The 25042-nt window shown below is 43.7% G+C and overlaps 3 protein-coding genes across 6 annotated transcripts in view; 1 reads left to right on the forward strand and 2 right to left on the reverse strand.

Annotated features, from left to right (window-relative positions):
* Positions 1-183: 183 nt before the first annotated feature.
* On the reverse strand, positions 184-9361 carry pwwp2b (PWWP domain containing 2B). Of its 4 annotated transcripts, none has more exons than XR_013965325.1 (4): positions 8952-9361; positions 3421-5166; positions 2077-2150; positions 184-1528 (listed from the first exon to the last, which is right to left on the reverse strand). XR_013965325.1 is itself a non-coding variant. In XM_080782766.1 (3 exons), the coding sequence occupies exons 1-3, from the start codon at positions 9212-9214 to the stop codon at positions 2144-2146; spliced, it is 2016 nt and encodes a 671-aa protein (XP_080638892.1). In that variant the 5' UTR covers positions 9215-9361; the 3' UTR covers positions 184-2143. The 4 variants fall into 4 exon arrangements, 2 of the variants coding, with proteins under 2 accessions (XP_080638892.1, XP_080638893.1); XR_013965326.1 differs by having other exon boundaries at positions 3417-5166; XM_080782766.1 differs by having other exon boundaries at positions 184-2150.
* Positions 9362-10232: 871 nt separating this feature from the next.
* Positions 10233-21016, reverse strand: LOC308328768 (leucine-rich repeat-containing protein 27-like; the record flags this gene model as incomplete). The annotated part of the gene is made up of 10 exons (XM_080782878.1): positions 10233-10377; positions 13990-14075; positions 15163-15268; positions 15779-15944; positions 16512-16751; positions 18322-18474; positions 18662-18720; positions 19182-19312; positions 19476-19649; positions 20927-21016. 10 exons carry the CDS (start codon positions 21014-21016, stop codon positions 10233-10235), a joined length of 1350 nt encoding a protein of 449 aa, XP_080639004.1.
* Positions 21017-23163: 2147 nt separating this feature from the next.
* The window catches only part of stk32c (serine/threonine kinase 32C), a 110443-nt gene continuing 108564 nt past the window's right edge, over positions 23164-25042 (forward strand). The window contains exon 1 of the mRNA XM_080781792.1: positions 23164-23389. Coding sequence (XP_080637918.1) covers positions 23287-23389 — 103 coding nt within the window. The 5' untranslated portion in view covers positions 23164-23286. The remainder of the gene's footprint in view (positions 23390-25042) is intronic.

The raw sequence follows: 25042 nt of genomic DNA on the forward strand, positions 1-25042 counted from the left end.
GTTTTCCATACAACGGAACATTTTGGCAGGTCTGCAGATGACCCTAAATCGGAACACAAAATATTTTCAGACAACGAAACAGGAAAGGGAGACGGGGTTTAATTAGACCGTGTGCAATCTGCAGTGTTTTGAAGACAGACTAGGTTAACTTAGCCATGCTCTCTGCCTTTGTCTGCCCCCCCCCCCCCCCCCCCCCCCACAAACCATTCCTCGTTCCAACAGTGCTGCTTTCAACACAAAGGTCATTAAAGGCCAGATTTGCAGGCTGCTCATGACTCAATAACTATACTGGTTGCAGGGACGTGCAGAGTGTGTTAGAGGGGCAGGGGCTGAAATCCTGTAAGAGGGCAATTTTGGACAGAAATTGCAGAAATAGCAGATCAACTATTTTCGGGGCGCAACCCAGCACTCTTTAGCTATAGAGATGCGGTGTAACGACATGGATTTCTAAACAAATTTGTGTTCAAGTTCAGGAGACTTCGGGGAAAAAAAGCAATTCTCCTGAATGCTGCCTTCTGGTGTATATGGCATGGAAAAGGAGTGGCATTTGTGTTTTTTTCACCATACTAAATGCTGCATTCGCGGGCAGTTGTTTTACAGACGAGTAAAAGGGCAGGGGCTGAAGCCCTCTTTGATGTCTTATGTGTGCACGTCCCTGGCTGGCTGCCAGCTATACTCGCCAGCTCACTCACCCGAAACCTTCTCTTCCGTCTGTCTGCAGTTGGAAGTCACAGTATTCTTACAGCATATCAAAGGTTACTAATAAAGCTTTAACTGATGATGATGCATATGGGGGGGGGGGGGGGTCTTTGACACGTTTATATTTGTCCCATTTTTTTTTTTACTCCAGTGGAAACATTTAAATGTGTTTTGTAGTGGATATGCGTTGACAAAGACAGATCCCAGGTCAGATGCAAGAATACAGTGTACACAACCACCCACTAAAAGGTCTCCCCGAATCACACAATAAAGTAAAAAGGAGGAAAGATAAAATAAAATAAAAGAAAGACAAAGAAAATTCTCTTTTTCCTTACAAGGCCGTGGATAGTCAACCATGAGACTTTTGAACTCCCCCCCCCCCCCCCCCACCTCCCCCCGCTGCCTATCACAGCTGTATCTTCAGCTAGTATTTTCTCTGGAACAGTGAGCTTACAGCAGGCCACCAAGGTACAGATAAAGTGCTTTTTCTCAAAAAAACGTGACGCATTAAATAATTAAAGTGAGCAAGGACGAGGGGGAGGAAGTGGGTGGGAAATCTTTTGCCAACCCAATGTCACACTTCTAAAGAGTCTCCTAAATATATATAAAAGAAAATAATAATAATAATAAATGGAAGAAACACCATGATGAGTTTTGTTTGGAGAGAACAGCGTTCCTTAATATAAATAAATCCACGTAATCATCAAGAGTGACACTGAAAGGCTACACAATGAGGATGGAACAGTGCTTACTGTATTTGATTGACACGATAGAAGAGATCCAACAGTCTCTTGGATGGAGCGGGTTTCACATTTCTTCGTTTTCTTTCCTTCAGATATGGAAAGTACAAAGATTTATACTAAGACTTTTTTTTTCAAACCACGGAAAAACATCTCTGCCTGTTCAGCAACAACGATCACACAGGGGATGGGATGGGTGGGGGGGTGGGGGGGGACATCATGGCACTGGGATGTTCTCATTGGGCCAGTCAGAACGCTGTAACCCAATGGGTGTCGAGGACGAAGACCGTACTTGACAGCAGCATATTGGGGAAGATTATTTTTTTTGTTGTAGAAAGGTGGACGTTAACGTATAATAATAATAAACTGTTACAGATAATAAATACATTCGGTTTCCTGTAGTGTGTCGCTATTCAGCTCTATTGAAATATGGTTAAACCTAGAAAAAAAAGAGGAGTAATAGTTCAGTTCTTAGTAGAGACAGTGAGATACCTCAAACTGGCCCTTTTTGCTCCCTTATGGTGCAGTCTCTCAACAACACACACTCCCTCGCCTTGGTGGCCATTTTCCTCCAGCCTTGTGTGGGGAAGGAAAAAAAAAGCGGCGTATAAATAGTAGCCGTGGCAACCGCACGTACCCCTCTCCTGGGATTTGATGACAGAGTAGAGTTCAGAAAAACCTCGGAGAATTCACTTCAGCCCTCCTCAACCCCTGCAGGAGAAGAAAAAGAATCGACAAAGTGAGAAAGCGGGAGAGAGAGAGAGAGAAGAGAAAATGCTAAGTAATGCCCGGCCAGGCCAATGCCGGATTTATTCTTAGTTGAGTTTAGTGGCAGTTCTGTGCTCCTAAAATAGCAGATCTACAAGCTCGCAATGAGGATCTGGAGGGAAACAAAAGCACCAAATATGGACTGCTTTCATTTGCTAACCAGATGCAATAGAACATGCTGGGTGCACCCTGTAGCTCCACACTGCCCTTGAGCCTATACCAGACTAGTAAAGTAAACGGTGTCTGTGGGAGCCGCTTGTCCGTGCCATATCACTTGGAGACAATATTTAACCTTTGAGTGCATGTTAAGAGACTGCTGCCCGGCTACCTGGGGTCAACAAGCCAGGGAACCAGGGCAACGGGCTTAGCAAAGTCTATCTCCCAGTGACTTTCTTTACGTTTGGCGTTTGAATGCACAACTGTACAGTCATACTTTATGCTAAACAGAAGCAGGTGAGCACAGACAGTTGCCCCATATCAAAACACAATGTGCACATTGATGAAGAGGTGTTTTTTTTCTGCTAATCATGCAAGTTGTTGTCTGGTACCGACTAGGGAGTTGTGTGTGAACATGTGCAAAGAAAAGAGACAATTGTCTCTGCTACGGTGTCGACTAATGTGGATCTTTAATAAACAATATACCTTAGAAAGTAACTGTAAGTAAGTAAGTAACTGTTTTCATTAAGGCTAAGGAGTAGGACGTCATGATTTCCATTCAATAAGAATCAAAATTGTCTTGACGTTCCATTCAATTAATCAGAATTACAACAGGAAGCCACGACTTCAGGGCTGTTAATACATGTAAATCTTAGAAATTCTCATTTGTTATTTATAAATGTTACTATTCAAATAAATGTTACTTATCGAGTGTTTTTCTTTACAAGTCAATCAATAGCCAAATTAATGACATATAGCCATCAGTGCTGAGAATAAAAAGACGTTTTTAAGTATGCAAGTAGGCAAATCGTGACTCCCCAACTAGTAGTCAAGGCATCAGACTTCATCTGTCGAATGGATTATCAAAGATCATCAGGTAGAATAATGTTCTCAATCTAGCAGATGTACAATGATCACTCAGTCTAATCAGATCTATAAACACAGGTTTCTGCATGCATCTATCTGTGTCTTAAGTATGCATCTGAATAAGCAACACACACACAGTGACAACATCTATGAAATGGTAATTAAAAGTGCCTTATTAGGACGGACCTACGTTTCACAGTGGGAGAGCAGCGAGGTAACCTCAGGGCCCATGTGACCCACGGCCTTGGCGGCCTCCAAGATGGCCCTGCGGTACATCCCTTTCTTCTTGCGATTGAAGCGTGACCTGAAGAGCTCGCTGAAGGGAGACAGTTTGGCGACAGACAGCTGAGAGGTGGTGGGCGAGCCGAACCACGCCACCTTGGCCTCGGGCCACTGGGCCTCGCAGCTTGCCGTCTCCTGCTTGCGGCTGCCGCTGATGTTGAGCACGCGCGCCGGCCACCAGGGGAAGCCGTGGATCTTCCCCCACACGACGTCTCCCACGGCCACCGCGTGGCCCTCCTCCGTCACACACTTGGTCATGCTGCGCGTGTGCAGCCGCACCGTGATCGGCGGCACCGTCTTGCAGACGACGTCATCGCCGTCGTCCGCGTGCGCCGAGGGCACCACGGAGGACGAGGACACCGAGATGTCCTCGCCCGGCGCCAGGTCGCACAGCTCCGGAGAGGTGCCGTCCGAGCTGCACGACTTGGACTCGTCCAGGCTGTCGCTGCTGCACACGGACAGGCTGGAGGAGTCGGCCTTGCGCTTGCGAAAGTTGATGAGCAGGGTCAGGTCGCCGTGGTGGTGGTGACCCCCGTCGGCCTCCTCCACTGAACTCTCCGACCACAGGTCTAGGGAGTTCTTCCCCTCCCCCGAGTCCTCCGAGTGGGGGAGGCAAGGGCCTGCAGGCGCCCGGGGGCTCTCGACAAGTCCGGCCTCATACTCCCCCATGATGTCCTCACCGTCCCTCCGAGATGGCCTCAAGCGGATCTTTGGTGAGGGCAGGCCCTGGCCCAAGGTGGTGAAGGGCCTGGTCAGTTTTAGTTTAGGAATAGACACCGTGAGGCCCGACCTAGTGGCATCTAGGATGTGCCGCTGCTCCTTGGTGGGATCGGCAGGCACCTTGCCGTTCGCCCCGAAGCCATTTTGCACGAGCTGCTTGGGACAGAAGGGCTTGACCGAGCCGTGGACCCGCGCAGGGATCTTAATGACCTCCCCCTTGCCCTGCGGCGTGCTGTAGGAGATCTTTATGACGGGACTGTGCGGGATCACGTCGCCACTGGGGAACTTCTCCCCCTCTGCCTCTCCTCGCTTTTCCTTCCTGAGACGTTTGCTAGTGTCAAAGCCCGTGCCGTTCTCCCGCCTCTTGGCGGCCCTCCGGAGCATGGCCTCCTTCTTCGCCACCTTGGCAGCACTGTCCTTGGCCTCGTCGCCGTCGCTCTGGGGCGCGTTCTCCTTCCTGGAGGCCTTAGTGTTGCTCACGCCGTCTTTGCTCTCCTCGTCGCTGTTGTTCAGCGTGTTTTTGCACTTCTCACACAGCACCTGCCGCGGCCGCAGGCGGATGGTGCTCATAGTCATGTGGCCAGGCTCTCGAGCTCTCCTCTTCCTTCTCTTGATTGGTCGCGGAGGGGGCTGAGGTATCCACTGGCTGTAACTGTGACGCACCCACAAGGGCCGGGGGAAGGGGGCTCCTTCAAAATAAGGAGGGTAAGTGGTCTGTCCGGCTGGCACCGGCGTGGGCACGGGGCATGGAAGAGGTGCACCGGACATGTCATTTTCAGGAAGTGTATTTTCATCCTTTGGTCTGTAGAAAGCCTGACTTGGAAGTTCTGATACTGGCTCCTCGCTCAGGATTTGAGGGATTTCATAAACCGGTGTGGGTATGGGGTAATCCATCGCTTTCCTTGTGAGATCCGGTAGACAGAACAGCCCGGTCCTATGATGGAAGAAAAAACAAACAAACCAAAGAACAACAATCAGAAACTAAATAGCAATAGGAAATTCAATGCAATATTAGGATGTAGCTCTGAGCTCACAAGTTCAGCACAGTCAGGGTGCAAACAGCAAACTGGTCACACAAACATTCTGGTTAATGCATGACAGGCATTTCTCAAATTCTTTAGTTAAGCGATTTCCTCCACAAGGAAATTGTTGTTATGCACTTCTTGTATCTGACCCTGCTGAAACACTTTGGGCCACATAAACCAAATCAGACTCCTAATGTTGCAACCAGTTAAAACATACATTTGAGTGTGGCAATAAAGCTGCTCAAAATCGTTCCTGACAGGGGAGAAACTCTCCTTTTGTTCTGACTGGGCATGTGGCACAATGCTCTCTTTCAACATCACCACCTGTATGCTGAGAATATTTTTTATTTATTTAGTATTTAATTATGCCAATTGGCTCCGCTCTATGCATACACGCCATTTTGGAAATAACTTGGGCCCCTTCCATACTTCCTTCACAGGTGTTACCGATGATACTAATGAAGGCTCCGTTCCATTCTGGTCCAACCGTGACCGGTGCCGTTATTGTGCATGTTGGCTCACTGGAAACACCCCCATAACTCTTGAGAGTGCAAAAAATGGAACCAAATGGAGCCTTACGGGTCCATTAACCCATTTGGTTCCATTTGTATACTCTGAGTTATGGGTGTACTTGAAATTAAAACGTTTGAAACCCACTGTACAATAAATGGAAGTCATAAATGTTATCATCTGTGAAGGAAGTAGGGAAGCGGCCCGGAAGTAGGAAGAGTTATTCTGAGCGCATAGAACCCATTGGCACCCGTCATGTGTTAGTACTGTATAGTCCCTGTCACGGTTTACCCTTACAGCCGGTCTCAGGGAGGGTGTGGACAACCACGTGTCTCTCCTCCGACACACATTCATTCGGCAGCTGCTTCTTTTCACCTAATCGTAGTTCCACTGAGAGGCTGTATTGCGTGCGGAGGTAACACGCTATAATAATACCTCGCCGTAACGCACCCTGCTTAAGTGGCCTGGCCAACATGTAGGAGTCACTAGTGCGGTCACAGTGACCCTCCCCGACTGGCTTCCCAACCCCATGCACGTACTGTACATGGGGGGGGGTTACTTGTGTTTGTTGGAGTGGGCACTGTCTGGCTTGGGTGGGCAGTCAAGCCGGATGTACCCCCGGGGGTCTGTGTCACCCGGACACGCATGCTGCTGACTGAGCATACTTTAAATGTATGTGTGTGGCGTTTCAGGGACACACAGCAGCAGACTGGCTGTTGTGTTTACTCCGTCTAACCTGCTGCCAGAGGCATATGTGATTAACAACAAAAAAAAGAAAGAAAGCTAGTTTGATCCGTCTGTGCTTATAGCGCGCGGTGCTCCGGTGTGGAGCGGGACCTGCAGACGTGTCCCATGGAATAATGACCCTCTGAAGTGCCTTGGAGTGGTTCGGCTGGCAAGCAGTAGCAACATGGCTATGTATGACATACATAGCCATGTTGCTACTGCTTGCCTGTAGCCTCTTTGTCTGTAGTCACTTGACTAAACGGCAACATACATTGTATGTTGCCGTTTAGTCAAGTGACTGCAGACAAAGAGGCTACAGGATGCCCAGGAGCAGCCCACCCCCCTCCCTCTGACACACACATCACACATCACACACACACACACACACACACACACACACACACACACAAATCACTCGGGATTTGGCGATGTGCAGAAGAGAGCCAGGGGATTTCAGTTTGTTTTCCCCGACCATGTCACCTGTGGGGCCTGTGTGTCATGACTTTATTAATTAGGTCACATTTGGGGAGCACATTTCCTCAACCCCAACAGACTAGTAATTGGCAGGCACCTCTCAATAATAAGTCTCACCTGTGAGACTCACTCCGAGACCTTTTAACACGTTGAGGGCTTAATATTAAAATATGACCTATACCGAGGCTGCCAGGATTGTTTAATTACCTTTGGAGCATACGCCAAAGTATTTGCACCTTTTATCCATGAAAATCCGCTTGAAAACAACCCAATGATTTGTTATTGAGCCGACAAAAAAGCCACTTCCGTGATCCGGGTCATAGACAAAGAGCAAAGCGAGCTAAGATTGTCCCTAGTCCCACTTTGCATTGGACTCCCAGAAGCCCTTGCAAGCCGGCGGTTGGTTGATTTCCGGTTACGTCATCATAACGCGTCCGCCTTGTCACCAGGTCTGCGACAAATTAATTTAAAATTTATTTTAAATTATTACAGAACACCGGCGAATAAAACAAATAGCAGGTTTAGAGGGCAGGGGGAGAACATGAATTAAATAGCATGGTACACGGGTTATTCAGTTTTAAAACTGTTAAAAGCAGGCGAAAATGGCCATGGCCATGATTGACACAGCGCAGAAGGCACCGTTTGTGACGAAGGACAGAGGGACAGTCCTGGGCCAGGCACGGAAAAAGGACACTGCACATGCCCCAGCCGTTGACTCAATACGCTGTTTCAACAACATCTCATGTTGTGTGTAAAGTACACTACAACTAAATGCGAAGATCGGCTCGAACGATATGCCAAAAAATGGTGACATGAAAAACCTGCGGGAAGAGACAATGACGGGAAACGTGTCTCATGTAACAGAAAAGGAAGAGGCAGTCAAATTCTGTCAGTGACGAGGCCTAAAATATAGGCCTTTTTTAAAGTTACTCATAGGCCTGTTTCCTTCATTTGGAAAGAGGTTATTCCCAGGACGGCCCCGGCCTGCTCTCACATGAAAAACCATCTAAGCATACTAAAGAGGAAAGCTGGACAGATTCTGGCTGCACATCTAAAAATAGGCCTAAACCCAGTGGCTTTGAAGGTGCACTCTATACTAAGAGGAACACCAAGGCTAATACATGTGACTGGCTGCATTTGTGGTGTGACAAACACACACTGAAGGTGTAAATTTAATAACACCTAAAATACATCAATAATGAATGTCAACACACTCATGGCTATGAGCTTGAACACGACAGTGGTGATTTCTTGTAACAAGAAGAAAGATCTTCCCAGACAAACCCATGATAGCCCCTATAGATCAGCCTGGATGCATCAGGAAAGGGTATATTGTTTAACATTAAAAAAAAACGGTTTAGTTTTTCTTGTATTGTCTCTTCTGTGCCCATTGCTTATCAGGTTCAATTTATGCCTGCCTGGGTATGTGGTTTATATTATATACTCCATTTAGCTTCTGTAAATCAATATGTGAACTGTGACATGATATAAGGGAGATCATATGCAATTAAAAAATAAACTTGGTTAATAAAAAAACAAAGGCTTAATTTTGAATGCACACAGTCAGTGGTATTCAGACAGCAAGGCCCATATTTCTCTGAAACTCTGCATTTGATTTGGCTAACAATGAGCTATAGATGAACCCAATGACATTGGCTATTGTTCAGTGAAGCCAGTTAAATGTATATTTATAGAGGGCCACTGGCTTCACTAGTACTACTACAGTACACCCTTGCAAATCACACGTTTTATTTTAAAATCGTATAATCACATACAATGAGAATGATTTCCATTAGCAGGCTGGCTAACAGAAAAGGCTACCCTGTCCAGTTACAATACCTTTACACAGTCCTTTGTACGAAGGCCCACTTGGCTAACTAGCTAGCTTTGGCTCGTTAGCATCCAAGATTAGCCGTTAGCTCATGTTAGCATATTATCCATTTATTTTATTTTTTATACGAAATGTGACAATAAATCCACTCACTTTTTGTTGCAGTCAAGTAATATCCCCGTGAAGCTCTTCTCCAGATAGGTCAGAGTCACCACCAGTGTGTCGTTGAGTATTTGATCGATGGTGACGGGCACCCGAGAGCCGGCCCGCAGCTCCTCGGCCACAGCCTCCATGTTTTCCGGCGTGAAGTGTCCGGCTCGGCGGTGCTCGATCCCGGCCAAGGGAGCCACGGTCGCGTCGGGGCAAAATCCTAACTCCCTTCTCTTTTGGAGCACGGGTAGGCTACACCAGGGCATGAAATGACGCCATCACCCCCACCAAGTCAATTACAACAGTTCTGCCACTGGTGACATCACACAGACAGTGTGAGGAGCAAAAAAGCTACTCAAGATATAAGGCCTACCCTTCTGTCTCACACTGGGGGAATAATGTGCCACTATTCATTGAGACCAGCAATGGTTATGGCCTCTATATCAAAAAGGCTCAACAACATCTGCTATAGTGAGAGTCTCATGACGCCTTTTCTCCCAACACCACTAGATAGACTATGGTCAGCACATTCATAGTATCTTTCAGTAGCCCTACTACATTATTGTGATTTTATAGTTTATGTCCCCTTTGTGCTTTATAACTAAGGTACAACATAATAAACCCATATATTAGGCTACTGTCAGAATTAACTATTTCTGTAAAGGGACCTTTTAAAAGTGGCCATAATCCTTTGAGTGCAATAGTTTGAGTAGTAATAAGCTTACATCAGATAAATTCAAAGGCTGGTTAAACTATAACCAAGATCAACCAACTGAAAACTGATATTTACTGAGATTACAGACATATTTTGCCTTGGGTCTTAAACTACCGGTACACAGATTTGTTTGTTAAAAATCTTAACATTGCCTTCATGTGGAAAGATAGATTTATAAGATAATAGATTTGTCACATTTTTGTAAACAAAAATCAAAACAATAAATGTGATTGTGTAACAACTTTGAGGTTTTTTTTTCTAGTATTTTTGTGAATATTGTAATTGGTGTAAAAGAACACAGTTCAACATGATTCAACATTAACATGGCAGGAAGGAAACACAAATCTGTTAACAAGGTATATCTCCTAGTATAGGCAGTGAATCCATATTCAAATTAAATCTCTCGTCTGCTTTCTCTCCAAAAGCTCTGCCTGCAGCTTCTTTGTCTGTCAATCACAAAAAAGAACAATAGTCAAGTCAAGAGTTCAGTTCGTTAAAGGAAAACAAAGTCTACTATCAGTACTATGGTGCATAAGGATGATCAAGTTTTTCATTTTTTAAAATCTTTTTTAAATGGCACATGCCTCTTCCATGTCTTGCTTTGCAGCTGTGATCTGCTCTTCTGCTGTGCCTATAGCCGGATGTCTACATCTCTCCTGCATCATCTGGACATGGCTTTGGATTCGCAGTTCCAGTTCCAAATCCCGGGCCGCTCTAGGAGGGTCACACACACACACACACACACACACACACACACACACACACACACACACACGCACACACACACACACACACACACACACACACACACACACACACACACACACACACGGTAAGATATGTCACATCTTACACTTTGAAACAATGCAGCAGTCCCATTGCTTATAGGTCCTGCTGCTGATGTTGGGGCTGATGGAATTGTAACCTTCTATTTAAATGTTCTACATATCCATATGCACTTATTGCTTTGGCAATGTTTTCTCATGCCATCAGGCACCAGGTTGGACGGATGGACGGACAGACAGACAGACAGATCAGTTGCCCAGAGGCAGCACACACAACATTTAAGAGTGACAGAACGTCACAGTTTTACAGAGTTACAGTAAGGAAAGAAAGTACGGTCGTATACAGCAATACAAGAAAACAAGAATAGAATAGACTTATATTTGCCATTTGCACAAAAGTGCATAGGAAATCTTGGAGCGCAGCTCCCAGGGTCAGCATTAAAAAAGGGAGGGACAGGTAAAAAGAAGCGCCGTCAAAACAGAGCAACATTATATACAATTGTATAGGCCTATACTGTACCTACAGGGGAGCAAGCATGCTGGCCAATTAACTATTAAATATATAACGTATTGATTGATTGAAGTATAACAGTTTGCAGGATTACAATACATTTCAAGCACAACTCAATAAAAAAAAACTGTTAACTGTGAGTGGACGACCCAATAAAGCAATACACTTATTTACAAGAGGGTCCACCTTGTTCAATTCATCATAACATTTAGAGACATATAAATATACACTTCTATATAGCCAAAAAACAGGAAATCATCATCATAAAGGAGGTAAAAGAAAACATATACAGTGATATGTGTTGTTTCTAGTGGTGCTCACCACAATAGTTTTGACATACATCTAAATCTGGGTATTTCACTGGCCAAACTATATGGCTCAAGAAGAACAAAGAAAATTCCTGCTACCATAGATGATTGTGCTGCCTGTGTCTTACCACTAGGTGTCTCTAGTATTCCATTGCAATTGGCCACAGCACAATAGTAAGGATGATGAGTGAAGTGAAGTGTGGCATTCACACGACGTGGAGTTCACGTTGATCTATGCATTTTCAGTCTGATATGTTATGTCCCCATGTCATCTACACCAGTGGATTTCAACCCTTTTCGTATCAAGCTTAAGGCCCATTATTATTTCTTTTTGCTGTTTTTATTTTTATTTTTTTGAGTTTGTCTTTTCTTGTAATTCATTGTTTTAAATGATGATGTCTGCATTATCATTAAATACATCTTAAAAATAAAAAAAATGTGTTCTCTACGCTGTATTGATGTGGTATAATTAGGAGAGATTGTTCAAGACTAATGCAGGTGTTTAACAATAATTTAATCCTTTAGACTCTCAAGAGTTAAAGATCTATAGGGGTCCATTTAGTTACCAACTCTCCATCAGTTAGCCGGGGACCACCTGCAACCCCCTCAAGGACCACTGGTTGAGAACCACTGATCTACACAGCATAAATTATGTGACAGTATACAGCCGTGTTTTTAATTGGTGCTGAATGTTTATATACGTAGAATTGGATGATGTTTTGTCTACAACCGTGGTTCCCAAACTGTGGGTTGGGGTCCCCAAATTATTATTATTACTTGTGCAAGCAGAGCACTAGCTCAGTGGACTTGTGGTTAGAGTGTCTGCCCTGAGACTGGGAGGTCGGGGTTCAATCCCCGGCCGGGTCATACCAAAGACTCTAAAAATCGGACCCAGTGCCTCCCTGCTTGACACTCAGCATCAAGGGTTGGGGGTAAGGGTGTACTCACGCTACAGAAACATGGGCCTCGGCAAGGCTACTTACTTACTTAAGCAGAGCATGCACGTACTGTGGTCGGATGGACCAAAAGTGGTATGCGTGGTTATAATTGGCTGTTGATGGTGACGTAATTAAGATATGTTTCAATGTTGGGTGGGTAAAAGGTAATGTATGTACTGTATGTATACATGGATGTATGTATACATGGATGTATGTATCATTGGCGGTTGATGGTGACGTAACTAAGGTACGCTTAAAGGTTGGTTACGGTATAAGTTCAATAACGGATTTAGAACAGCAGTTGTAATAGACATTAGTTAGTAGTAGGGATGTGCCGATGAGACATTTTGGCCGATATTGATATCCGATATAATTAATTGCCGTTATGGCCGGTAACCGATATTACCGATGTCAATATGATCTCATTCTGTATTGAAATATTATAATAATTTTGTACATTCAGAAAAATAAATGTAACAGGATATCTGTACTGCAGGCTTAGGCAAGTCAGATTTGACTTTAATACCTTTCTATTTAATATTGTGAGCTTGTAGATCTGTTCAAGCTGTTTATCGGCTTGTTTCGGCTTGTTTATCTGTAAAGACAGACCGATTAATCGGACCGATTAATTAATCGGTCTGATTGATTAATCGAACCGATGCCGATTAATCTAAAAACAACTAAAATCGTCCGATACCGATGTGTTTGCCGACTAATCTCCCATCACTAGTTAGTAGCAGTACTAGCGTGCTCTGCTTGTACAAGTAGGCCATGTATGGCCTACTATGGCCACAATGCGCAAGTTGGCACCTCGACAGAGTGCATTTCTAGTTATTATTATGTTGTTGTTGTTTACAAACCAACATACAGTTGTATACATGGTACCTGCACATTTCCAAAGTTACAATTTAATGACATTTAGACCCCTTTAATACCAAATTGTCCAAATGTTATATGTACACGTATTGTGAAAATAGCCCACCTACTGCTGTGCGTGTTGTGAGCTTGTAGTTCGGCTATACATTTCTTTGCCTATACAAAGGGGGGGGGGGGGGGGGGGGCTGAAAGGTTTGGGGACCCTTGGTCTACATCTACAATACGTACTGTTCCTTTGCAGTGTATTCGAGGTCAGGCTGGCCTTGTGTCAGCATACGCCGTGTTACTTGCAGTGTATTCAAGGTCGTGTTGGCCTTGTGTCAGCAGGCACGCTTACTTTGCAGGCTGTTCATTTCTCTGACAAATGACACCAAGATACATTCCTGAGTGTTTATTACACTTGGCGAAATAAGTGACACTTATTCTTACTTATATAAAAATGATTCACGGGCGTTCGGGTGGCGCAGTGGCAAAGTGCCTGCCCACCACCACGGAGGTTCGAATCCACCGTGGTGCATCCGGCTTTGTCGAGCACCTATAGAACACAATTGGCCAGTTTTCAGGGGATACGGCGGGGAGGGTGATATCACTGCATGTAATCCTAGGGGCCGGGTGGCACCTGTCTGCAGGGAGTGTTGGGCAGGAGGGGTAGAACGAAGGCTCTCTACGTCCTCCCGGTGGGGGCTCCTCACTGGCAGGCGAGTCAGTTAGGATACAACAGCAGTGATAATACACAAATGTGAACCCGTGGGGAGGAATTAATTGGCATAAAGACTAAATTGGAGAGAAAAGGTGGTACAAAAAAAGAAGAAGAAAATAAACAAAGGATTCAGCAGTCACTGGGGATGTGGCCTGTTGCGGCCTGAAGTTTGGACCAAATTAGGGTCATGCGATCACCATATATTTACCTGGACTCTTCAAGTTCCTTCTGGGACATAAAGGACTTCTGTATCCTCTGGGTATGATTGTGGCCAGCATGACGTGTCTCTGAATGCTGCAGCAGAAAAACAAAAACAAAAAAACGTCTATATATGGGCATATCGTTTTGTTTATGGTTATGTTTGAGTCATAGTGACATATCGGGTTTGTCTATGGTCTGAGTCAGAGTGACCGTAGACAATTTGAATGTATACAAATGTATACTTGTTCCCGAGCCTGTTTGGGTTTTTCTGCTCGTAATAATGTGTTGGTTTATCATAATAGTGGCGGTGGCGGCGATATATACAAAAGATATACATTTGTACAGGACCCCCGTAGAAAAATGGACCCATTCCCTTGCATTCCACTCCATCATTACTCTCTGTTGTTACCTCAGACATAACAGTGTTGAATCGAATATATCTCAGAATCAGAATCCTTTACTGCCATGACATGTAAACATATTAGGAATTTGGTTTTGGTGGACAGCAGAGTGCAGTTACAACATTAAGACAAGTGCAAAACAGGACAAGACAAAAACAACATTGAATAGTGACTAAATATAAAGTGCAGAGAGTTCAAGTGTTCAGGTCAGACAGCACAAGTCAGTCCATTTCACTCTGATCTGTGAGTCTGCCCATGCTACCTTAGCATAATCTATGTCTTCTCTCGTGCCAATTCCAATATCCGCTCTTCATGAGCCAAGTCAAATGTGTTATTATACAGTACATTTCGTTAGTGCCGTTGCCCATACAGAGGTGGTGCTATGCTACCCCCTTGTGTTTAGCAAGTGCACTCCAAATAAATTAAAGCAAGGGATCAGACAGGGATCAGTTCACTTTACAGTTTGCATATCCGCTGTAGAATGGAGAGCAAACAAATTGAACTCAATTTCTATTCATATCAGAGAGTGCACAAGCTTCAGTATTTTTTTAAACGATACTTAAATTATGTTTAAAATGTATAGAATCAAATGTTCTTTAACATGCAAAGTATGTAATACGTGTTTTATTGGAGTTGTAATGTTTGTAAACCTTGTTACTTGTTTTAAAATGTCTGTATTGTTCTGCCTGCCCAGGGACTGCAAATGCAAATTAACTATGTATCAAACAAACAAACAAACAAATACAAATAAAATAATGTAGCCAGATGAACTGACTTACTTCCTCTCTCCTGTGTTTTTCATGTCTCTCCTTCTTGAGCTCCAAGACTTTCCTGTCTTGCATCACCTTTGTATGTTTGCGCCATTCCTGAAGAAACTCTTGGTCTCTAAGGAATGAACAGTCAGGATGCATCGTTAACAGTGCATTAGAATGTAACTGTGTCTCATCATAAAGACCAATCTAACTCACAATAGTTAGGATTGGGGCTGGGAAAATCTGATCTATGACTGGGCTTCATTTCTTTACATACCCATTACTATTAATGGGTTTGGCAGGCACGTAATATTGATCCCGCACTTTCTGGCAGTTCATCAAATGTCAATTAGATACAATACACACCCCCTTGCCGTGTCTTTCTCCACTCTGGCATTGTGTGTACAGTACAGTCTGTACACACAGTAAAATCATCTGCGTTGTATCCATTTGTAACTCTCTGTACAAATGTAACTAAACGCACCCGTTATGGGTCTACACTGAGGATTTTATAGTGTATAGGCTAAATATTCGGTGCAATTCTATCACGGTCAACAACTGACACGATTCAGCGACGATTAATGTGAGTACCGTGTGCACTGAAATAAAATATTTATACAGACAACTCCAGACACCCACTTACTTTCTTTTCTGTTCCAAAATAGCCTGTTTCTCTTTCAGCTCTTTTATCGCAGCCAATCTCCTTTCCTCTGACCTCAGCCCGTGCTGGATGTCAAATGAGTGGCGCGCTGGAATTATGTCGGCCCTGGTAATCTCTTTTTTTCTGACAAATAAATCGAAACAAAATGCTTTATTTTTTATTGTTCACCAGAGCTGCAGGTCCCTGTGGAGGAGCTCGAGGCTGGGAGACTTTTTATGACTGCAATAGGTCTCCTCTGCAGAGAATATCATTAAAGAAGTTCTGTGTTATCCGTGTTGCAAACAAATCCCAAACCTCTGCACTAAAGTTCTCAATAGAATCAAAACAAATGTACCACCCTCCAACTGTAGATACATCTATCATCGTGTGTTCACTTATTTGATCATTCCAGGAGGATGATAGGATAGGGGACTTGGGGAGAATGTGTATCATGTGTAATGTTGCAAATAGCTGTTTGTTTTTCCAAACAGGCTGAACACTCAAAACTACGTCCTTGTTCATTACAATACTTACAATACTATACAAATGAGTTGAACCATGGGGGAAGGGACAATCTATTGTTATTTATCACTATACCATTATATATGCACATGCACACCACAATGAGTACATGCCCATCAGAACCATACACCGTACATTCACCACGTTTGTGCATCCCCACAAATCATAAATGTTTTACTATACCTTTGGACAATAGCCAGGAGTTTCGGCTCACGGTTTCCATCACCCTGTGCTGCTGCTGCTGCCCTGGGCTGCTGTGCTGAGGGTACAATGGGTTCATCGTAGTCCAACTCGGCTCTGTCCATGAGAATCATCCTGTGTTTGAGATCCCTGAACTTGTGGAGTTCATCTTCATCCACCGCATCCCCCTCCTCCTCCTCCTCCTCACACAGGTCCATGCTTGACCCCACCAGCTCTGACAGCTGGAGTTTTTCCACAAGGGGCATTTCTGCGTCTACAAATAAGCATGCAGTGGTTGAAAAATTTAGGAATACTAATGAAGTCCGGAATTCAAAATGTACTTGAGTGAAGGTACAAAAGTATTGGCCTCAAAATGTACCAAAAGTACATGAGCCCAAGACGTCCACAGACGTCCTAGGAATTACCGCTATGCAGTGCCAAAGACGTCTGTGGACGTCTAGGCCAAAAAAGACAACAAAAAAACTTGGGAATCCCTTTAGGTGTTTTAAGCATTTAAGCATTATACTTTAGCTGTTGAAAAATCGTGAAAATGTGCCTGAAATCATTGAATATATATTCTTTCAGAGCGAGCTTTTAACTCAAATCTTTGCTACTGGGAGGGTCCCTGGAACAACATATTTTCAGATGGCGGCCGGCGGCCAATGTCATATATATTTGGGGTCCTTGACATGAATATGTTTGAGTCAATATGTTTTGACTGACATATAGAAACATGGACTTTTCAAATTTTGACGTCAGGGTTAAATGGCTTAAGAACTGACTATCTGTAGGCTACTGTCTGAGTGCACGTTACTGTATGCAGTGTCCTATTGCACTATTGTGAGTTCTTGCACATACCCTGCAGTAAGTGTAAATGTCACACACAGGTGCCATGGCAAATTCCTTGAAATATTATTCCATACATATAACCCTATACATCATGGCATTGAAGTGCCTCTGCTTCTCAACTATTTGTACAAGATGATGTAGTGATGCTGAAATAATATGGGTAAACGTATCGCATGAATTGCCAGTGTAGACAGGTTGATGACAGAGCAGAAGAGTATAAGTGAACAGAAGCCTCGCAAGTCTGTGACAGGCCAATCACTAAGGATATGCTCTGAGGAAATAAATCAAAAACAGTCAAATGAACGCTGGTGCATTTATAGTGCTGAACACCAAAACACGCAGCAAGCTCAGAGATTGCTCCCCCCGGGGAAGAGGGGTCTCTTTTTTGTTTTTTTTATAACCTTGTAGACAAGGAGATAAACAGGGTCGACTGTGGCGTTTGTCTTTAGCTCAATGTGCTACAGCAGCTCTTCCTGTCTCCGGCTGCTCATGAATTTACATTTTGTCGTACGACGGTGTCGTGCGTCGCAAATAGCAGATCAACATGTTCACACTGCATAGCATTACAGCTCGTATAGTGAGCTTGTAGATCGACTTTTTTTTTTCTCGGGCGAGGGACACCATCATACCATAAAATATAAACCAGGCTAAGAGGATTAGCTATGGACAGTGCTTGAAGACAGAGAGCACCCATTAGGAGCCCACAGGTGATCGATCATTTTCATCTGGCTAAAATTATTGCAGTGTTGTATAGCAGCTGGGGAGAAGGGGTGGAGGGGGGGGGGGGGGGGGGGGGTCAGGCGACTGGCATGCACTGTCTCCAAGGGAACAGAATCACACCACTGAAGTGGAACCAGGGCAACAAGCTATTTTTGTGACCACCCTCCCTTTTCTTATGCTGAAAGACCAGATGGGCTGGGATGCACGTGCATACCGAACACCTTGCCGCTGCATCGTACATGCACGTTTGGGAGGGAGGGTTTCATTTCATTCACCTGAATGACATTTCCATACGTGTTCCATACGCTCTGCCATAGCACACCTCAGGAACAGCAGAATGCTCTGGACCCCAGCGTGCACAATGGCCGGTGGTGGAAACCTGACGGGACAATTCCTCAGGTTCAGAGCTTTGAGGGTCATCACGTTACCTATAGGAAGTGGAAAAAATGCATAATATTATTACCTCGTTTTGGTACACAACAACGGCACACAATATAAAAGCATTGTCTCAATGGGCCAGGACTGAAACAAAGGTGTTGGAAAAACAATATTTGTTGGAGAATCAGTGATATGAGGTGAAATCACTACTGGTAGAGGTGACTGAACTGAACTCACCCAGCTCTGGTGGAAGTTCAGAAATAGGATTTCCTTCCAGAAGTAATGTTTTCAGAGATCTGAAAGAACCATTCAGAGATTATAAATTAATAAAGGAGTAGATGTAATGAGTAGTAGCTAAGTGGCAGCAATTACCTGCAAAGAGTAGCTCAAATATATACGTTAGCTTCATAGCATAATGTAATTTCTTTGCCCAAATTGTCATTTCTGCCTAACTCTATACTCTAACACTGCTGCTTCATTATGCCTTATTCCCTATGTCCGACCTCAGCCGATCAGAACACCTATAAAATGACTTAGGCAGAAAGTGCTTTGAAGTAAACTTTTTGACATAGGCAGAAATTATTTTTGAATGTACCAAGCATTCTGACCGTTAGGAGAGTATAGTTAGGCAGATGACTTGAGCAAGATTTTCATTTTTCATTTCTTCTTTCCTGAAAACCTTACAAATATGACTGAGGTAATTATGCTATGAGGTCACACGCACGCACACACGCGTAAAGGGAAAGGAGTGGATTACCTGTGAAAACCAATTTTCATAGGAAGTAAGGAAATGTGATTATTTCTGAGGTCCAGCCATACCAGGTTGGGCAAACTGGTGAACATGGAATCTGGGAGAGAGACTATCTGGTTGCCTTCAAGATATAAATTCTGACATGAAAAAAAAACAACAAATACATGCGTAAAAATGCGTAGAAATTCAAATATGCATTGTACGTCTATTCTTAACAGCATATTATTATTATTATTATTATTGATATCACAATAGGGGCATGGGCAGAAGTATAGAACAATGATTGAAGTTCAGGCTGACCTTTAGCGAGCGATTTTTCAAAATACTCTCCGCAACGTCTGTCAGCTTTGTTCTGCTTAAAAACACAGTCTCTGGTGCAACACATTTCTCAGGTGGTAGCAGGTGAAGTGTCTGGGATTTCACAACACTGTCCTCACAATCAAGGCTCAAATGCAGATCAGCAGCTTCTTCTGTCTGTGGGAAAGAAATTGGGCGGCAGGGGCTCAGGGGTAGAGTGACCAGATGGGAACCGCAAGGTTCCCAGTTCAAACCCGGGCTCCCCCAGAGTTAGTGTCGAAGTGTCCTGGCTCTGAACCCCTAATTGCTCCCGATGTGCAGCTTGGTGCCTTGCATGGTTTCCTCTGGTGTGTGTGTGTGTGTGTGTGTGTGTGTGTGTGTGTGTGTGTGTGTGTGTGTGTGTGTGTGTGTGTGTGTGTGTGTAATGCACAATCTCTATAAAGCGCCTTGGATAAAGGTGCTATATAAATGCACCATTTACCATTTATTGTAGATATGATTCAGATGTGATGTATTGTATTGCATTGTTGACACACACACACACACACACACACACAACGAAGGAAACCATGCAAGGCACCAACCTCCACATCGAACTGTTCCCTCTCTACCGGCCACTCTACTGCTGAGCCAATGCCCTGTACATGTACTTATACTAATGTTGCAGTATTATTTTTTACTTTACTGTAGTATTTCGAGTTTTCAGTACTTTTACTTCTACTCCACTACACCTCAAAGGAAAATATTGTACTTTGTAATACAATTATTGGAAAACTTTGGTTACTTGTTACTTTTTATGTTTTGATTATTATTGCAGACATATATTAATCATTCAGCCCTACCCGTGCAGGGATGTCCTGATTATACGTAACCTCTTCTCGGAGCTAAGTGTAGATATGAGATTACAAACGGAACTATCAATTAATACCCTATTCTCCATATGCAGACTGCGGCCATCTTACCATATAAGTTAATGGCAAGGTGCTACCTAGGTGCAACTTCCAATGGCAGCCCATTCATCCAAACAGAAAAGTCATTTCTAATTGTATTAAACAACGTCAAACTCACCAACATTGCAGCTGTACAGAAAGCTTGAATTATTCTCTTTTTATCCTCAAAGTGTTTGTTTCATAAAAATCCACTGTATACATCTTATGAGCTACTTTGTGTCCTTGCAGGTGATTATTTTTCTAAGTGCTGGAGTTTGGAAGTGCTCGTCAGATATGACTCAACTGTCCTGTGTACCACCTGTTTTGAATTAGCACACTGTCAGCGGAGGCAGACCTTCGCGGCCTTTTCGGCTGCGCACAGTTTTTAGACAGCTGGTGGATGGAAAAGAAGCTCCACCTCCACGCCCGACTGACGCGGAGGAGAGCGTGTCCGTGAAGCTGTCGCGTTAGTCGGGCGCGGAGATGGAGCTTCTTTTCCATCCACCAGCTGTCTAAAAACCCCACGAAGAAGAAGGGCTTCAGGTTCTTCTGACGCGTCCACGCGCGACAGTGTGCTTGCGGCCAATGCAAGGTGCGAGGCAGGCAGCAGGACATTGCTTTACTGAAAACGAGTGCTTCCAAACTCTGATGGAAACATGGCCACGGTCTGCAAATGGTCAATAGCAGCTGGTTCCCAAACTGTTTCATGTCAAGGACCATCAAATTGACACTAATTAGTTTGCGGACCCCCATTTGAATATATATGCCAGGGACCCCCACAAGAGAGGATTTTTATGTCTCTAGTGCATTTTGAGAATGCACTAGAGACATAAAAATCCGACCTTTCAAGGACCCCCAGTTTGACATGCATGAATTAGTCTGGACCCCCATTTAATGGCATTTCTATCTCTGGGACCCCTATTGTAAAATCAATGTTAATTTAACTCTGAGAGTGTACAAATGGAACCAAATGGACCTGTTAGGGTCCATTTGGTTCCATTTGGTTCCAAACTATCATTCAGCTGGGGACCCCCTGGAACTCCCTCAAGGACCCCTTGGGGTCCCCGGACCCCACTTTGGGAACCACTGCCCTATAGTGTAGAAATAGTCTGTTACAAGTAGTTTAGCATTCAAAATAGGTAAAAAGTACAAAATAATTGGTATCAAAATGTTCTTGAAGTACCAAAAATAAAAGTAGGCCTACTCAATATGGAATGTCCCATTTCACAAGTTTTCTGATAAAAAAGCTTTTGAAAATAGCAAATCCACGTTGTGAGCTTGTAGATCGGCTATTTTCAAATGGCCGGAATGTATATGGCTGAAGTGTTTAATATATGTTTTGTAATAATAATCAAAGTAACTAAAGTTTTCAAATATAGTGTAAAAGTGGAGTAGAAGTAAAAGTATTGGAAATTGGAAATACTCAAGTAAAGTACAAATACTTGTACAGTACTTATTATTACAGTAGTTATTTTCCACCAGTGACCACCACTGCCTAAAAACTGCAGTGCCCAAAAGCTATTTATATGTTAATACAATGTTATAATAATATGCAGGAAACAATGAAATAAAGCTTTCCAAGGCACTTCAAGTTCTAGACACAAGATTCTCTCACTACATTATTTAACTAAAAACTCTAACGAAACGTATTATTGTCTGATCATTGATAGCTTGTCAGCTATGCTAATCAACACAGACAGTAGAAACGACAGTAACATCATTGAGAGGACCAAGTAGGCTAAAAGCAACAACTGCAGCAATGTAGGCTACCGGTATACTCGTTCATAAAGAAGAGTGTGCTTATTATTGTCATTACTTCTTAAAACAAATAGGCTTAGCTATCAGCCTCAGTATGAACTATAACACATAAATTGAATGAGTTAGATATTACCATCCTTCGAAGTGTCGTATCCATGGTAACCACCAACGCAACATCAACTACGGCGCCCTTCAACTGTCAAACAGTACGAGCTCGCACGAAATCATCCCACTAAAACAAAAGTTTACCAAGTTATACGCTTTCAATGTCAATGTAGGATTTATTTATTTTTAAGTTTGGACAATTGAAATGATTACTTTAATCCTACATAAGAATACCATATTATTATCATGATGGGCCTCTTAAATGCGTTGACGTCACGATCGAGTGGAGTGGTTCAGGGGCACAAAGCGTTAAAAAGCCCTTTGCCCTCAATGCTCAGACAGGCACCACCCATCTTCTAATGAGATTCCTAATGTCTGAAATGCACTCTGAAGGACTGGACTGTACACACAGCCCAATACACTTCCTAGTAGTAGCCGAGTGCAGTGGTCGGATGAAAAGCTCCTGCTATAGTGTGCGTGTATGCTCGTGTGCGTGTGTCACAGTGTGTGTGTGTGTGTGTGTGTGTGTGTGATCCGCATCCTGGGCTCCTCTCTGCCTGGTCTTGAATCTTGACATGCACGAATGACAGTGCTGTGTGTGTGAGCTGCGTCGACTTCTACACTACACTACAGCCACTGGCAAATCCTAACTGTCACACTCAGCAGCATAAGTCACTTGGTTGGTTGGTTGCGGAAGAACAGAAATCAGCGAGTGTCTTTTTTTTCTCTCGATCTCTTTGTCTAAAACTGCATTTTTTATTTTTTATCCCCCCCCCAAAAAAAGCATTCGGTACTTGGTGTAACATTTTAGTGTTTCTTTCTCGCGTTGCGACGTAATAATTGACACCGGCGAGAGAGAGAGAGAGAGAGAGAGAGCGAGAGAGAGAGAGAGAGAGAGAGAGAGAGAGAGAGAGAGAGTGCAGGGTAGTGCGGTGCGATGTATTTGATCAACGTTTGATCAACGTGTCCAGCCCAATATATACACACACAGCTGTAGTTTTTCTTCCGAGGGGCAGTAAGGAATGCAATCTGAGCTCGCATCAATGTTTCAATGGAGCAAGTGGAAGAAGAGGATGGGCGCGAACAGTTCTTCGAAAAGACCAGTGTTCGACGAAAAGGAAGATGGTAAGTAAATAAAAACAGGCTACTATACACATTATAGGCACATTTATGGAGACGCTATGTGCAATGCAGCGATCATGGCTTATTTTCACAACATAATGACTTCAACTGTCTGTATGAGTTGAAGAAGTTCATATCAAGATGTCGCAAATAACACTTTTGCTGTTTTGACCGTTCCCAACAAGAAGGAAGGCTGCTTGCCTGCATGGGTGCATAAACTATTAGCCTCACACAGCTTGTTATGTCTGGCGGTGGAGGAGGTTGCATGTCGGCCGCTCAACTTTCTACTGAACAGACTGTTGACAGGTTTATTATACGCAGACTATACTTTAGGCTACTGTATGCGTCCATGGATGGTGCATGTGTATGATCGTAAGTTACACACTGTAAACATTCTCTATAGTCTATAGCCTATATACTACCATGATATAAAGTTTGTAATAACTTGGCCTTATCCCTTATCGATATACGATGGGAAAATGTAGCTCTGCTAGGAAAAAAACAATCTCTCTCTCACACACACACACACACACACACACACACACACACACACACACACAACGCAGTAATTGCAGCCATGTTACAGATATTAATAGAAGCACACACAGACATGGAGGATGCATGAATGATTGCTTGTGTTTGCGTGCCATTGAAGGAAAAAAAACGAATTATGCAATTATTAGGCTAATAATTGCATAATTAAGGCAAGATTAGTGCCATGCAGGGAAGTAATAATTCATTGATAGTTTAGTTTAGTCATTGTATTTGTATGGGAAATAATCCTCGTGTCTGCACTACGATGTAAGAAATATTCTTACCACTGAATCAAAAAGGTGCATTAAAGTGCTGTAAGTGAATATATTAAAATAAAAGTTCTGGTCAGGATATCAATTTGATTTGATAACATGTTCTCCGTGTCCCCTAGGGTAGGTAGGTACCCTCACAAAAAACATGCAGTAATCCTGGTCTCTAAACTACCTCCCCCTGGCCAGCCCGGGCGCTGATGGAACTGGTCGGAATAACGTGTTCCTTCCACGTGCTACGTCCGGCCGGGGAAACTCCCCCCTGCATGTCAGGTGAAAAGAAGCAGCTTGGACTCCTCATGCATAGAAGGAAGCATGAGGTCAGTCCGCTGCCCCCCCCAGGTTGGCAGAGGAAGTGTAGCGCCCAGGATTACATTAGATACACTGGGTGAAAAAATGGGTTGCAAAATCGTGGGATAAAAGAGAGAAACTAGAAAAAGTGACCTTCTGGGCACAGGTCTCCACCAGGAGGATAGGATTGTGTGTGTGATGTTTGGCAAAATATTTAGGAGTAATATAACAAGTTATTTTGTGTGTGTGTGTGTGTGTGTGTGTGTGTGTGTGTGTGTGTGAAACTGAGCACTTGGAAGCCAATCGTAGCCAATCAGGATGGAGTCTGAAAATTCTGAAATACCCGTTTCGTTGAATGGCTCTAGAGAGACTGTGTACCAATTTGCATAATGTTTGGACCAAATCTGTACTTGTACTGTCCAAAAACATGTTTTGCACAAAGCGGCCTCCTGGTGGTGCTATAAGAGGCCAAAGTGAAAACCTTGGGGCAGAGGTTCAGCTGTGGCATTCAGGGAGTGTGTGTGCAGACTGCAGAGTATGGCTGCGATCAAGCCAACGGTGC

This window comes from Protomyctophum bolini (assembly GCF_963924005.1).
Source record: "Protomyctophum bolini genome assembly, chromosome: 14".
Classification (NCBI taxonomy): domain Eukaryota; kingdom Metazoa; phylum Chordata; class Actinopteri; order Myctophiformes; family Myctophidae; genus Protomyctophum; species Protomyctophum bolini.

What these genes read in the sequence shown, in the direction of transcription:
- pwwp2b (XM_080782766.1), bottom strand. Translation starts at nt 9,214, where the DNA reads ATGCCCTGGTGTAGCCTACCCGTGCTCCAAAAGAGAAGGGAGTTAGGA. An exon ending in TTACTTGACTGCAACAAAAA is followed by an intron (nt 5,167 to 8,951) that starts GTGAGTGGATTT and finishes CTTCCATCATAG; the next exon opens with GACCGGGCTGTTCTGTCTAC.